General features: G+C 46.1%; 1 protein-coding gene across 4 annotated transcripts in view; it reads right to left on the reverse strand.

The window, feature by feature from the left end:
* The window catches only part of LOC121667340 (BMP/retinoic acid-inducible neural-specific protein 3), a 208,451-nt gene extending 194,371 nt beyond the window's left edge, over positions 1–14,080 (reverse strand). Inside the window, exons 1-2 of one of the 4 annotated variants that reach the window (XM_042033890.1) lie at positions 13,900–13,988; positions 1,494–1,668 (exon numbers count right to left, since the gene is read on the reverse strand). Coding sequence is in view for 1 of the 4 variants with exons in the window: in XM_042033892.1 (XP_041889826.1) it covers positions 13,900–13,967 (68 nt within the window). In the remaining 3 variants the exon portion in view is untranslated. Of the gene's footprint in view, positions 1–1,493; positions 1,669–10,535; positions 10,641–13,899 lie in introns of those variants that run through there. The other 3 variants (XM_042033888.1, XM_042033892.1, XM_042033889.1) reach the window with 3 other exon arrangements.
* Positions 14,081–14,811: the final 731 nt, after the last annotated feature.

Raw genomic sequence — 14,811 nt, forward strand, 5'->3', positions numbered from 1 at the left:
TACTAAGCTAAAAGAGTGCAGGTTGAAATGTCTGCTTGATTTGCAGGTTGAGCTCTCTTGCTTGCAGAACATTAATTAATAAACAATGTATACCAAGATACGCAGAATAATGTAGAGCCAGCCCAGATGTGTGCACAGCAATGCTCAAGGAAAAAAAAAAAAATCAGTAATTTTAAATCCTTTCTAAAATGGAAATTGTGGGAAAAAATTTCTCAGGGAAAAGAAACAAAAAGTAATCTATTGTTACCTCAGTGCATGTAATCTTTTATTTCCCAAGAGATGAGAGTCAAGTATAATACAGAGGTGTTAATATACAGTAGAGATATAGCTTCGAAATTGGTCATTACTGGTTCAGTAGTGGAGCAACCTTTTACATAAGGGTCAATGAAGTTGATGTTAGGCATCACCAGGAACTTTTTTTGGGCCACATCTACCTGCAGTTCTCAAGAATCAAAATAAAATAACTGCACAAATTTACGGGCATTTTTAATAAGATTGGGTTTGGGTTTGGTTTTTTTTAATATTTCTCTCTACCCTGCAATCTGAGAGATGTATCTGAGGCCTTGGTCTGAGATCCCACAGAAATCCCCTTCTGTCAGTGAAAATGAAGAAGACCAGGGTCTCTCTGAAGTCCTTTGGTTTTTATGTTCACTTGAATTCCAAGAAAACGCTGATACGTCCCAGCTCTCCGTGGAAATTGAGAATCCTCTATGCTGAAGTGGGGTTCTCCTGGCTGTAACTTCCCATAATGATGAAATAAAAATTTATGACTGTTATTCTCAGATATTTCCTTTCAAAGGAAAGTAATAAATAATTTTTTATAACCTTTAGAAAATTAACGTATCTAAGATGGTGGTTTTTTTCTGCAAAACACAAAGTTTGGCTTTCTTTGAACTAATCAAAATATTAACTATTACTTACATATACTTTAAAAATAAAAAAAAGAAGACAAAATCTGGTGACAGATGGAGAGGAATATATCCAATTCTGTTTGTAGGCAGTTGGATTTCAGTCAGGTCATAATTTTACTGTTTATGAGGGTTTTGGTACTCCATGCCTCCATTCCTCACAAGCCTTAGGGATTTCAAAGTTACTACTTTTGATCAAGTACAATACATGGTGTAGCAGAGTATTCCTCATATTCTTTTAGACTGCACATCATGGAAAACAGGAATGGAGCAAACTCTTTGTTTCCTAGCTATTACACAAAATTCTCAGGAACGCTGCAACTTTGAATCAATGGCAAGGAGCAACATTTTATTCACTGCAGCTGGATGGGAAACGGTGAAGCTCAGAGAAGGCAAGATAAGTCCAGACCATTTTTTTTCAAAGGTATTTTGACACTGAAAAATGGAAAGACATTTTGCATAAAGAATAAAGCACTAGTCTGTGTCTCAGAGATTGCTCTTATCTGCTACAAGACCCTGGGTTTATCACTTCATGTGTCTCTGCTTTCACTCCCCCATCTGAAGTGTGATGATCGTATTGCCCACCTTTGCAGAGCACCGCAGGACCTACTGCGTTATCATCAGTGGTTCTTATTCTTTTTTCAAGAAGCAATTTTTCTCATGCTAACAATTTTAAATGAGTGAGACCCGAGGAGGCTTCTGCCCATGGAATCCTCACACAGCCCAGTGTAAATGAAACAGCCGCGGAGCTGATGATGTGCTGTGGAAGAAAAGAGCAGAAAGTGCTGCAATCAGTATCAGCTACAGAGGAGGAGGGTAGAGCAGAGAGCCAAAAGGATCTCAGTCGTGCTCTGCTCTGGGCTTAGCTGCCACGTAGGTTCTGTTCTTCAAAGGAGGATACTCAAATCCATGAGAAAACATCTCCCAAGCTGAACTTCCTGAAGGACAGCAAAAGGACTTGTGAGCTGAGGTGGGCTGCTCTGTCCGGTGGTCATAGTCAGCTGCCAGTTTGAAGTCCCACCAGATGTCTGGGGCAGGAACAAGAGACCCAACAGGTGCCTTTGGTAGAACAAAGAAACAGAACAGGCATTTGGGGCACTGGAATCACCGAACCATAGAGCCACAAGTGTTTGGGCTGGAAGGGATCTTAAAGCTCAGCTCCTTCCAATGCCAGCTGGCCCAGGTTGCTGAGAAGGACCAGGGTGGAGGATGGTGAGCTCTCCCTGCCATCAGATCTGACACACGTGAGCTGCAGGGGACGGCGTGTGACACTGTGGAAAAATTAGAAGGCACATGGATAGACAAGCCATGTTTGTCAACATGATTTTCTGGAGGGGGATTGGATCAGCTTGTTCTCTGGTATTCATTCTGAGCTACAATAATCCAAAAAGAAATCTGAAAGGGGAAATTAATTCTATGTCTAACAAGCTTAGGAGAGTTTTACATTCCAGGATTAAGATTAAGTGTGGTCTTCATAGCAGGTCCTGGTAGCAGTTTTTACTACATGTACTCTAAATCAGCATCTTTCCTTTATTTGAATAGAGCTTCATCCACTGCCAGATTTCAGCTTTCTTCTCCCCTCTTGAAGACAAGCACAAGACCCCTGTAACTATGTCCTCAACAGCTGAAATAAACAACAAATAAGAGTCTGATTTTTAATTTTTTTTTTTTAAATCCTGCTACTTTTTTCCTCATCCTGCTTTTTTTTCCTCATCCCTGTCTTCAGAGAAAAGAACAGAAAATGCATGCACAGAAAGAGAGAATATATGTCAGCCTGACCTCTGCAGCCGTCTCGGGTCTGTCTGTGAGGGCTGGTTGATGAGTGCTGCAGCTCTTGCCCACAGAGCGTGCCTCGGTATTTGCTCTGTCCCTGCAGAATTTCACTCCTGCAAGTGCCTGTGAGCCTTCAGCTGATGTCCCCATGTGCTTTCTGCTGCTTCCCAGTGCAGCAAGTGCCAGCCTCCTCAGCCTGAGAAGTATGTGCTGGCTGCCAGGCGTACCGAGGTAACTGTTTCAATGTCTGATATTTGTAAAAGACCTCATTTTTCCCTTTGCTGCCCAAATCATGATGTATAAATTCCATCAGGCACTTTCTATATCTGTTAATCTAAGTTCGTCCTCCTGTGCAAATGGATCCTTATGTGTTTTAGCTGATGATGTAAAGCAGCATCCCCAAATTGTCATTGCAGTCTTTCAGCCTTAATGAGTGAATCTGTTTCTGCAAGGAGCCCGCTGAGGAGAAGATATTACCTGTCAAGGCTCTGAGAGCACAAAAAAGGCCTCAATATCCTTGACCAGCCTTATCTGGGTCTCCTGCTATCTCTGGGGGCTGACCAGGGGCTCCAGGACCTCCAGTCCCAGCTTGTGTGGTGCTGGTGGGGCTGTGTAGGTAAAAAACTGAAAGGGAGAAATTATTGAGCCACAGAAAGATTTGGGTTGGAAGGGACCTTAAAGCCCATCCAGTGCCACCCCCTGCCATGGGCAGGGACACCTTCCACTAGCCCAGGCTGCTCCAAGCCCTGTCCAACCTGGCCTTGGACACTTGCAGGGATCCAGGGGCAGCCACAGCTTCTCTGGGCACCCTGTGCCAGGGCCTCACCACCCTCACAGGGTGGGATTTCTTCTCAATGTTCAATCTAAATCTCTAAATTGACTCTCTTTCAGTTTAAAGCCATTCCCCATTTTCCTTTCTCTCCATGATCTTGTAAAATCCACCCAAGTCCTCAAGTGTCTCAAGTTCCTCATCTTTAAATGTGGGCTAGCACCAAAATTCTTGGTAAATGACAGGTATCAGTCACAGGAGGAGCTAAAATGAAGCTGATTTCTGGAATGGATGAGCAGGACCCTGGCTGAGCCCTGGGGTTCAACTGACCAACAGCCAGGATGCCACGAAGGCACAGAAAACCTGCTGCTCTGAGAGCTGGAAGTCTGCTCCAGGCTGGATGACTGCACTTTTCCAATCACAGAAGTCCATAGAGGATGAAACCTTCACCTTTGCAAGTCCACAAGTGCACATGGACAAAATCTCTATGCATGAAAACTCAGCATGACATTTCAGTCTTAAGTCACCCTTCCACTACACAAGTTATGCTAAACATTCTCCCAAACTGTCCAAAAAATTTCAGCTAAAACATCTGATGGTGTGAAAAGTGTTAGAAGGGAAACAGAACAAGCTCTCTCAGAACAAGTTTGGGAGTGGCTCTATGGAAAAGTAACAGCTTTAGGAGAGGCTCTGGTCCAGCATTTCCTCAGGCACAGAATGACATGTATTGCTGTGACATACGATTTTTTCATACTGGAGCATTCAAGTTTGAAGAAAATCTCAACAGGAGACACACATTTAGAAACCTTCATTCCATCTTACTGGATTTCTTTTTTAAACTGAATGCTTAACTTCTAATCATCCAGTATTCTCTACTCTGATGTTCTCGTTGAGTGTGTTTTAATGGCAATTGAGTTGCTTCTCAGGATCTGTAAAGACTACACCCTAAAATTAAGTAATAAATGAGCACTGAACAGTCATGACACACTAGTGCCAGCATATCTCCTTTTCACTCATAAGTCTTAGTCCCCAGACAAGATTTCTGACCCAATTTGACAGCTAAGTATCAGCAGGATACGAAGAGACTAAGACACATGTAAATAAGCTGTACCCAGTAAATCATTCCAGAGTAACAAACAGCCCTTTCCTCTTTTAATTCATCCTTGTAGTGGTTTTGAAACCCAGGGCTCTTACAGCTGCTGCCATCCAGAGCAGGAGGAAGCAGCTATTTACACACTGTACACCAAAGCTTTGGTTCTAGAGGCTTTCGAGCCCGAGGACAAATCCAAATATAACTGATGAGTGCAGAAGGGCTAAAATGGGATGGAGTGGGAGGAAACTTTGCTCGCCAACAGATTGTTGAACTGAAGAAGATTCAGGTTACAGAGAGGAAGGAGAGTACTTGGAGCTGAGCTACCTTAAAGCACAACTTTGATTTTACTGTATAAGCCCTGCCAAGTCCCTTAACCTTCTGTAATGACAGTTTCTGTTGTGAAGCCTGAACAGCCAATGCTTATAGAAAGCTTTCAAATTATTGGATGGCAAAAAATGTTATAAAATAAAAAGGAAGTTGATTATTCCACAAACAGAGCGGCTGACTATTTTTGTTGCTGCTTAAAATTTCTGTTCCTGGAGATTTTGCAACAAATGCTCAGAAAAAGAATGGAGAGGAAAGGAATTGTCAGTCTCAGGCAAAAATAGAAGTTTCTTTGAAGCTGTTGGAGTGCTAATATTGTTCATACAATAATGAAGGGGGAAAGTGACGGTGTGTAGCAGTTCTCTGGACTTAAGAAGAGGGCCAAAATAGCAATGAACTGTACTGATTGCAACGGGGACACATTTACAAAATCCAGCCTAGTTTCACGTACTTCCATCCCCTCAGATATTACCTGACCTAATCCACAAATAATGTGGCTGGGGATTCTTTTATTTCTAAGAATGAATTTCTCAGTTTGGAGGCTCTGACTCAGGCATGGGATGTAGCCCTTTAATTTTAGCTAAGGCTGCAGCTGATCGAGGATTTACACTCTTCTTGGTTTTATTTTCCACGTGGAAATTAGTGGTTACACCTCAGACCAGTAGTTAAGAATAACATCCATAAAGATCTAACATCATGAAATTTTTCTTTCAATGCACTTTTCTGGATGCATTGCAAGAAGAATGGATTATTTTATATATTTTATTTCTTAACAGTGATATGTAATAGAATGGTAATGTTTTTATTTTGCCCTTCTATTATGCCTTTCAGAGAAAAGTACTCCAGATCTCATAGCATATTTTACAGCTGATTTCACAGATGGTGTAGATGGTTTTCAGCTGATATAAATGGGTGGTTAAAACCCCCTTCAGGTTCCTCATCTTCAACCTATTTATTCCAGCAGGAAAAAAACAACAAATTTACACCACCTGTTGTGCCAGCTCCCAAGGCAGGACTCGTGGAAGCTTCAAGAGACCATGGTTCTACAGCTGATCCTGCTCAAAACTGTTGCATGATTTCTCCACCGTCCCTTTCCCGCAGCATTCCAAGCCTGTAGCCACTGCATGGGCAGTAGCCAGATCCTCTTAAATGTTCATGTTACAGCTATTAATTTTTTATAGCAAGAGTAGGGACTTTATGGCTGACTGAGCAAAGATTCAAGCTCCAACAAGCCAGTGTAGGTCTAATTGCAGCGCAGGATGGATAAAGCTTGATTGTACAAGTAATAATTACGTTATGTGTACTGGGCAGCCTGCTATCTTACATAAATCTAACACCAGCGCTGCCTTGCAAGACTTGATTTTAGACAAGATTAGAAGAAATTGCAAAATTAGAGGGGGAAAAAAAAGTCTGTCTGCTAAAAGATGTATTTCTTACGAACACCATGCTACAAGAGGTGAAAGTCTGAGTTTGCATCAGGAATTGCTATCTCTCCACTGTTTTAATTTAGATATGAGCCAGTCTAAAACCACCTTAGTACAAAATGATCACTATTTCTTGCTGTAGCTCATAGCAAAACACGTTCTTATTCCGCAGAAATTTGTTCAGCTAATGTTGAGGAGCTTTAAACTTTCAGCAATACCTTTGCAGTGCTGAATGAGAGACACACAACAGTTTATGAGGAATTACAGACCACTGAAGTCTTTTTGAGTATGAGGATCATCAGTTTTCTTTATTATAACCTCTTTTTTTCCAGAAAGACTGAGAAAACGTTCTAGACTTGGCCCAGCCAAGACAAGCCAGTATGAAGAAGTTAAGCTGGTTTATAAATAAGAGTACTTTTCAAAAAAAAAAAGCCACTACCATCTCTTCAACTAATGTGAATCAATCTAATAAACTCAAGCTAACAGAGAGCTTAAAGGGTGCTTAGGTAGTTACTAAAGCTTCTACTTTTTAAGCCAATGAGTCAGATTCACATCCCACAGGAGCAGCGACTTAAGAAGAGAACATCACCAACTAATGGCTCTCTGTGAAATAAATCCACAGTCCCCAGAGGCTGGCAGCAGGATGAGTCTTGACCTGCATAAACGTTCCTGCTTTATCTAAACAAGCATCTTCCTTAGAAATGTTGGTACAGACCTAAAGGAATAAGGGGATTAATCCAAGAAATGCTGGGCAGCTACACATCCTGGAGAAGAAGAGGTCTGTATCATCTCTGCCCTAAAATACAGCAATTTTAACCTTTAGGGCAGCACATTAAGTACAAACCATAGAGAATTATTCAATATCAAAATTGTTGTAACCTATATGTGTTTCTCTCTGTCCAGCAAATTGTCAATGAATAGGGATCAATAATGTTTTAGGTGAAAAACAGTGAAATAAAAATATCCACTTGGGCTGCCACCTCCATCCATGATAGCATTTTTCAGCATTTAGCAGTGCTTTTCACCAGCGATGGTAAGCCTCCTTAGAAACAGATTTCAAATAAAGGAAAAAAAGAAAAAAAAAAAGGTATTAAAAAGTAACATTTCTAATGGATTTTAATAATCCCGTTTGACTTCAGAGTGGTCATCCATGTTCACTTAACCAGGTGGTTTTGTTACTTCCAGTGGATTTGTAAGTACTGAAAGAGCTAAATTAGCTCTACAGAATTCTCAGTAGTCATGAATAATATGGGATTAACGGTATAGAGCAGTGCTCTGATTCCCCAGATCTACATCCTTTACTTGCCAATGTACAATAACTGCCTTACAAACCACTTTCCTCGTTAATTGAGTGCTGCTGGATGTGGCAGTGAAGGTGTTACTGCAAGTGAGCAGAATTCTTCCCCATTAACGTAACTGTTAGAATAAAGGTGTCTGACACACGAGCCTTACGCTCTCACCTCATTATAAGAGAAACCACTACAGTCTAATAGTCTTAATTTAGCTAACAAAATATATTGCTTGGTCAATCTTCTCCTGAAGGTGGAACAAAATCCGTGGCCTTTGTGAGAGGCTCATTAGTTGAAGTTGAAAAGATCTGGTGTGGCAGAGTGTGCTCCTTCCCTCTCGTCAGCGCGTTATTCTGTGGCACACAGAGCAGGGGCAGACTTTCAGTGGGAGATGGGAAATAGACTGGGCTAAATAATCGTTCCTGTGGTGTGAGCCAGGGCAAAAAAAGGGATTATACAGACGGTGGATGTGGAGGGATGTGCAGTGCATATCGTGCATATTTATGTCTATGTATTCATATGTATATATAAACTGGATCTGTATATGCACACAAACTGAGGTACATATACATTATTAACTTCAAAGCTAGAAGACCAAATTATTCACATTGCAGTTTTCAGCAGGGTGATGACCTGAGTCACAAGGTGCTGATTACCTGCAGCTCAGTGGGGATCTCTCAGTGTCCCTCAACTTCATACAGAAAAATGTTGCTTTATCAATTATGAAAAAGCACTGAGGCCTAGACCAATGTAAGATCAGGTTACAAATTCTTCAGCTCTTTAGTATTTTAATACAATTTGACTCAAGGTGTGCAAAGCCTCCCACTGCTCAGTGTGCAGCATGTAACTCCATGATGCTCACTTTTTTTCCTTCTAAATCTGAAGTTCACTTTGCGCTCCAAAACATTGTTTTGGAAACTGATCTTGCTTTTATTGAAGTTAATAGGGATGTCCTGATCTCCTTCAACTGTCCAAGATCAGGCCCTCACTGAACACACATATATTGAGCAAAAAGGAAATCAATGTTATGAAGAGAATGTGGTTGCAAATTTGTTTTTAAAAAATGTTCTCTTGTGATGGTACGGGATGAGATCAAGAAGAAGTTAGACACCTTCCCCATGGCACGACTGGCTGTAATCTACTACCTGCAGCTCTAACAGGACAGTGGTTTCAGCACAACCTTTCTCAAAGAGCACCTGGGCTCTGTTTGTCAAAGTGTCTTTCTGGTGTTCTTGCTCCCGTACGAGATTACGAGTGCTTCAGGAGAGTAAAAACAAATGTCTACCTCTGGTTCTGAGGAGAGGTGAAGCTTTGGGAGGATTAAGAACGGGCTGCACGAGGTATGCCTGAGAGCTAGAAAATAACGTTTCCAGAAACTATCACCTAATACTTCCCACCACTCTTTTTCTTCTGAGGAAAACTTAGGCGAGTAGTTTGATCATCCAATTTTCCATTTAGATTTTCAAGAACTGCTGAAGAAGCAAGCATGCTGGTAAAAAGACCTTCCTTTTGTTTTCAATGGTTGTTGCATCTCAAGCAAGAAATTACTTAGACTGACCACAATCAGATATGATTGCTCGATTTTGAGTTAATACAAATGAAGTAAAAACATTTTACTCCCATAAATCATTGCCTGGGACTGAGAGGAATGAAAAGTCACAGCAATCTATGTGACTAAAAAGTTAATTTTTGGACATGTTGGTGTAAACAATGAATTGACTTCTGTAATTAATTCTTCACGGAGGCATTCGGAGAGTTGTAGGAAAAAATAGGAAAGGATAAGTGGGGATGATTACATCACTTGAATATTCTCAAGTTGTTTTGTTGGCTTGTTGTACAAATGCTGCCTTCTGCACTGAGCTCTGTAAAAACATTCAGCTGCTTGTTTTCATGTTTCTTAGTTAACGTTTTCACTCACAGGGTTTCAGCATTTCGTGAACAAGCACCCCAAACACGACTCCGGTGAACTCAGCGTCTGTTGGGGAGGTTTGCTCTCACTGGAGGTGGATCAGCTTACAGAAAATATCACAGATCTCTTTTTTTCATTCCTCCCCTGCTTAAATCATGTACATGCCTTAGAGAGAAAAATGGTTGGAGGCCAGAATTTGTGGGTAGTTTCTTGATGGAACTCTGCTGATTAGCACTGCAACAGCATCTGAGACCGAGGGTCTGTTGCTATGCTCGGGTACAGAAAGGAAGAGATCCAGTCAAATGTTTCTGCTCCCAAAGCTGGTCTTATGGCAAAGCTGATGGAGCACCTATTTAAAATGAGTAACTCCTCACAGGGATGGAGTTGAGCAATGACAGCAGTCTGTAAAGTCTGATATCTAAACAGATTGCTCCTCTGAAGTTATTTCTTATATCTTGTAAATGTAAGCAGGGCCACTCTAGCTTTATCTCTGTACACTTAATGTGTCAGAGTCACTCATCTCTGAACATACAGACTCTGTAAGGTTCTGACTTCACTTCTTTTTATAGCATTCTTTTGTGATGTTGTATTTAAATAAAGTTAGGCATGGGGTTTTTCCTAGGAAAGAAGTTATTTTTGCTTTTTTTTCTGTCAGACTTGCTTGTCAGATACATGCCTCTGAATTACTCTCCACATTTTTTCAAAAGCAGGTTTATCTCACACTAGCCTTCATTTCATACGGATCCATAACTGATTTTGGTGCTACAACAGAACATCCTTCTCTTATCACATACATCTCATTTTTTCTGCCAGTCATGAATTCACTTTACTTCACATGCATTCACTTGCTTAATCTCTACATGAAATCGTTACAACTCGAAGCTGACGTAGTCTCCCAAAACGACTCCCGAACAGTAAATCATGCCACATTCCACTTTCTTCCCGCTCTGCGCTACACAATTTAGCACTAAATGAAAGCTACACAGAAAACGCACTTGAATCCGGCAGTGAATCACAACACAGACTGTTGGTAACAAAGCCCTTACCTTTTTAAATGCATGATGGTCTCTAAGTAGCACAGAAACCGTAGCCCAAAAAGCAGGTCTGCCTGGCGATGGACGGGGACAGTTTAGACCCTATTTTCCTCACCTCCCTCCTTACAGCATGCTACATCTAGTTCACTGCTGTCTCTAGGATTGGCTGGTGCATCTCAGAGGCGCACACAGGACTCCAGCCTGGAGCACCCTGCAGCCCTGCGTTAACTCTTTGCGGTGAAGCCTCTGCTCCCTCTGCGGGCGGCCCCGCACGGACTGGCGGCTGCGGGGCACGCACCGCTCCCTGGCGGGGAGGGGGGGAGGAGGGGGGGCGTGTTTTCTCCTTCCCCCACAAAAAGAGCTGCCCTCGGCTGCCGAGGATGCGGAGAGGCTGGAGAGGGGCGGCGGGGGGAGAGCAGGGGGGTCCCGCAGCCGGGACCGGCGCTGCCGCCCGGCTGCCGGTGCTCGCTCCGCCCGGAGCCGGAGCAGCCCCTCCTGCTGCTGGGGAGGGCGGCGTGTTCCCCCCGACCTCCGCCTTGTCAGCGGCCCCTCCCGGCCCTGCCCCCGGGACCTGCCCCGGAGGGGACACGCGCGGCTCGGGGGAGCGGGGCAGATGAAGCCCGGGCGGCTGAGAAGGCAGGCTGGACGCTGACACGCATCCCTAAAGGTGTTCCCTGTGCCAGAGCCACCTCCCTGGATGTCCATCTGCCACCGCCAGTACGGGAGACTAGGAAATTAACTCCCGGCCAAAAAGGGAGTCCCAAAGCCACGCAGCTTCAGGGCAGATGGAGGTAATCCTTGGCGGGGAAGCCAGACACGGGCAAGCAGGCAGCCTGGACGTCTAAATACAGGGAAGAAAGATGTTTGGGAGCCTTCTCTCAGGAGGCTCGGGCGGTATTTCCACACGGCCAATCTATGGTACCAAAAGAACCAACTACGGCAAAGCAAAACCCGCCCGGCTGCTGCCCGCTATTCCTCTGTTTTTTCTGAGTCATCCAACCCCATGCGAGCAGAAGGTATCCCTGGGCTGGGAGTGCGGAATGCTGGAAATCAAGGATAACGGGAGTCTTCTCTATTTGCCATGCCCGACTCTCGCTTGTTGCAATCGCCCATTAAGCCCGCGTTACTTGCATTGATTTATTTGGTGTTGTATGCAAAGGGTTTGATGTGCGTCCCCTCGCCTTCCGCTGAGTGCAGGAATGCCGCCCGGCCCAACCTGTGTCACTTTTACTGCCCAGACACCGTTTTACTGCCATCCGTCACAGTGCCTGTGAGCTAAACAACTCCGCTGCCCTCATCCTGTGTCCTACCATCTCCCATCCCCGTCAGCAGAGGGAATATCGAGTGCTCTTAAACCCGGGAAATATTCTGCTGATGGGCACATAAATCTCTTCTGCAGAGCGGTAGCATTTGAGCAGCACGGCAAGGCGATGCTCACTGGCTGAGCTATTCCCACTACTACATAAATCCCTCAGGACCTGCTGGTTTGTTTTGGGGTTTTTTTTTCTTTTTTAAAGGTTTAAGGGGGAAAAAAAGGATTAAAAATCAGGTAGAGGTTTTGAAACCCACTCCCTACCCAGGGAGGGAAGGGGATATGACTGCAAGGAAACTTTCCTGAGCAGTCTGGTGCGGGAGGATCCCGGCAGCAGCAGCGCCAGAGGCGGGTAATTCAGGAGAAATGTCTGGGATTTGGTTAATCACCTCGGTCTCATGGAAAGGGCCGGGGCAGGAGGAGGTGGGGGCAGAGGGGCAAGTCAGCGGGAATGGGAAAACCTGGTGGAGTAGAAGCTCCGGGGGAAGGACGCTTTGCTGGAAGGAGATAAGTAGGCATGGGGGCTTCGAGCCGGTGGGAGGAGAAGAGAGGAGCTGGAGGAAGGGTGGATTTTGGATCCACGCTTGAAGGGCTTTTTCACTACTCCTGTCCAGACATCAGCCAGCAATTTGGCGGCTGGGGGGGCAATAGGGCGGGGAGGAGGAGGATGGAGGGAGGGAAGAACGGGGGGGGAGCACACTCTGGCACTGAATTGGTCTTTCCCCTCTTCTGCTTGCCACCAGGCAATAAATTCGGATCTTGTTGTTTCTCACTGGCGTCTCTACCTGCTTGCAAGCCTCTAGCACCTTGCTCACATGTGATGTCTTCATGTACTGCTCTGGAGACATGACCGCGCACACACAGACACACACGCACACACTTATCCTGCACCCAAACGCCAGAGTTACACGGAGCCCCGTCAAAACCTCCCCACGAGAGATAACCTGTTTCCTCCCTACCTTCTGCTATTGACCGTGGGTGGATCTCTGCCTCTAATTAGAGACAGTGAAACCCTGGAAGTATCACCCACAACTAGCACTCTGAGGGCGCTTGTCCTTTTCTTAAACATAAGGTGCTTATTTCCCTTGGTTCTTCTCTCTTTTTCTTTCAAAGAAAAAGATTCAAGAGACCTACCTCTACCATCTACCTCTGCGTCAGGTAGATGTACAGGTGGGCGTACGTTCTGTGAGGAAGACGCCTCGCTCCTATCCTGCGCTCCTCAAGAGCCAATTTCTGGCCAGCCGAAAATACAGGCATGCCCGAAAATAGTAATAACTAAAACCAGGAGCGATGGGACTGAGAAATGAGGAAAGGGCGCGGGGCGAGCGGCGGCAGCGGCTGGATGGAAGCCCCGGCAGCAGCAGGACAGAAGCTCCGGCCGCCGACCCCGCTGCTCCCCCGCACCCCCGGCCGCCCCCACCGCTGCCGCCTGGCCACTGCCACCTCCCGGCACACGCGACGGGACATTAGGTCTGGAAATCCTTCCCTATCTCTTCTGGAGAATCCTCCCCAACCCCCAATCCTGTCCAAGTTCTTCAGGGGAGGGGAAAGAGCGATGAACTTTTCCACCTGATCTCCCCCCGCAGATTCCCAGACATTCCTCAGGCACGCTCACGGCTCCCTCTGCCAGCAGCAATCCTGTCCTTTCCCCGACACGGGGAGAAGCACTGAGCCCTTCCACCGCCCACGCCAGCGGCTTCGTCTGCAAGGGTTAAACCAGGGAATGGAGCAGATACCATGCCTGATGGAAACATGAATAAAATGTGATGAATAAGCAGTGCAACGATGAAGGCTCTGGAAGCGATGCTGCGGCGCGCGCTGCAATCAGCGCCGAGCGCGGTGACTGGGAATGAATGTGGGCAGAGAACTGGTGTTTCCTAATTCCTTCGAGTTTAGAAAGTGCAGCCAGCCCGTTCAGGAACAAGGGGGAGCAATACTTTTTAAAATTTATTTTTTCTTTTTCTTTTCCTTTTTTTTTTTTTTTTTTTTTAATTTTTCCCTGTTGTTTTTGGTGTCCTTCCTGTTGGAAACACGCCACCTGAACGCGAGATCAAACCTACTCACCGGGTGAAATTGCAGGAGGCGAAGCGGCTGTGAATAAAACTCATCCCGGCTCCAAGCATATAGTCCATGATCGGCGGCTTCAAGCTAGAGGAAGGCTGAGCAGGGTGGGGGGACTTTGGGAACCAGCAGCGGTTCTGTGAGTGTGACAACCCATTTACACCGTGCGTGCCTGTCTGTGTGTGTGTGCAGGGCAGAGAGAGGCTCCAAACCCAAAAGGGGGGAAAGAGGGAGGGGAGAAGGAGGAGGAGGAGAGAGGGAAGCAAACCCGAATAGCAAGAGGAGTTGCGAAGAGGGATGGGATTTGCTGGGGTAGATGTGGGTTTTTTTGGTGGTGATGGAAGCGATTCTCGAGGAAAGAATAACAAATTGTGGGATCTCAGCCGCAGGCAGGAGGACAGGGGCTTTGCCCAGGCAGGTGGAACACAGACAAGACCGCACCGAGGAGCGGGAGGCCGGAGCGAGCCGGGAGGGCCAGAGAGCGCCGGGGGCTCATCTCGGCATCCGCGGCCGGGGACCGGGGAGCCACGCTGGCCAGGGCTTTGCCGGGCTCCGCGACCTCCCTCGGAGCGGGGGCGAGCGGCGGAGGGGGTGCGGGGAGCCGAGACCGCGGGGGAGGCGGCGGCAGGGCCGGGGGCAGCTCCCGGGGCCGGGGCACGGCGGGGACAGGGCTCGGCGCGCCCGCGGGCTGCGGGTGGCGCGGCACCAGCCTCTCCTCCTCCGCCTCCTCCTCCGCCTCCTGCACCCGCAATCCAGCGAGCCACGGCGGCCATACGGAGCGGGTAAGGACGTACCACCCTCGGCCAGCTCTTTGTTTCACATCTTTTTATTTTATATGTTCTGCAGCCCTGCTCCCCGCCGGCGCCCCGCATCCTCGCCGGCCAGCGCCTCTCTCCCTCCGAGCCCGGCACGGAA

The sequence above is a fragment of the Corvus kubaryi genome, unplaced genomic scaffold (genome assembly GCF_017639235.1).
Source record: "Corvus kubaryi isolate FWS band 111438036 unplaced genomic scaffold, C.kubaryi_AGA036_p1.0 37361, whole genome shotgun sequence".
NCBI classification, from domain to species: domain Eukaryota; kingdom Metazoa; phylum Chordata; class Aves; order Passeriformes; family Corvidae; genus Corvus; species Corvus kubaryi.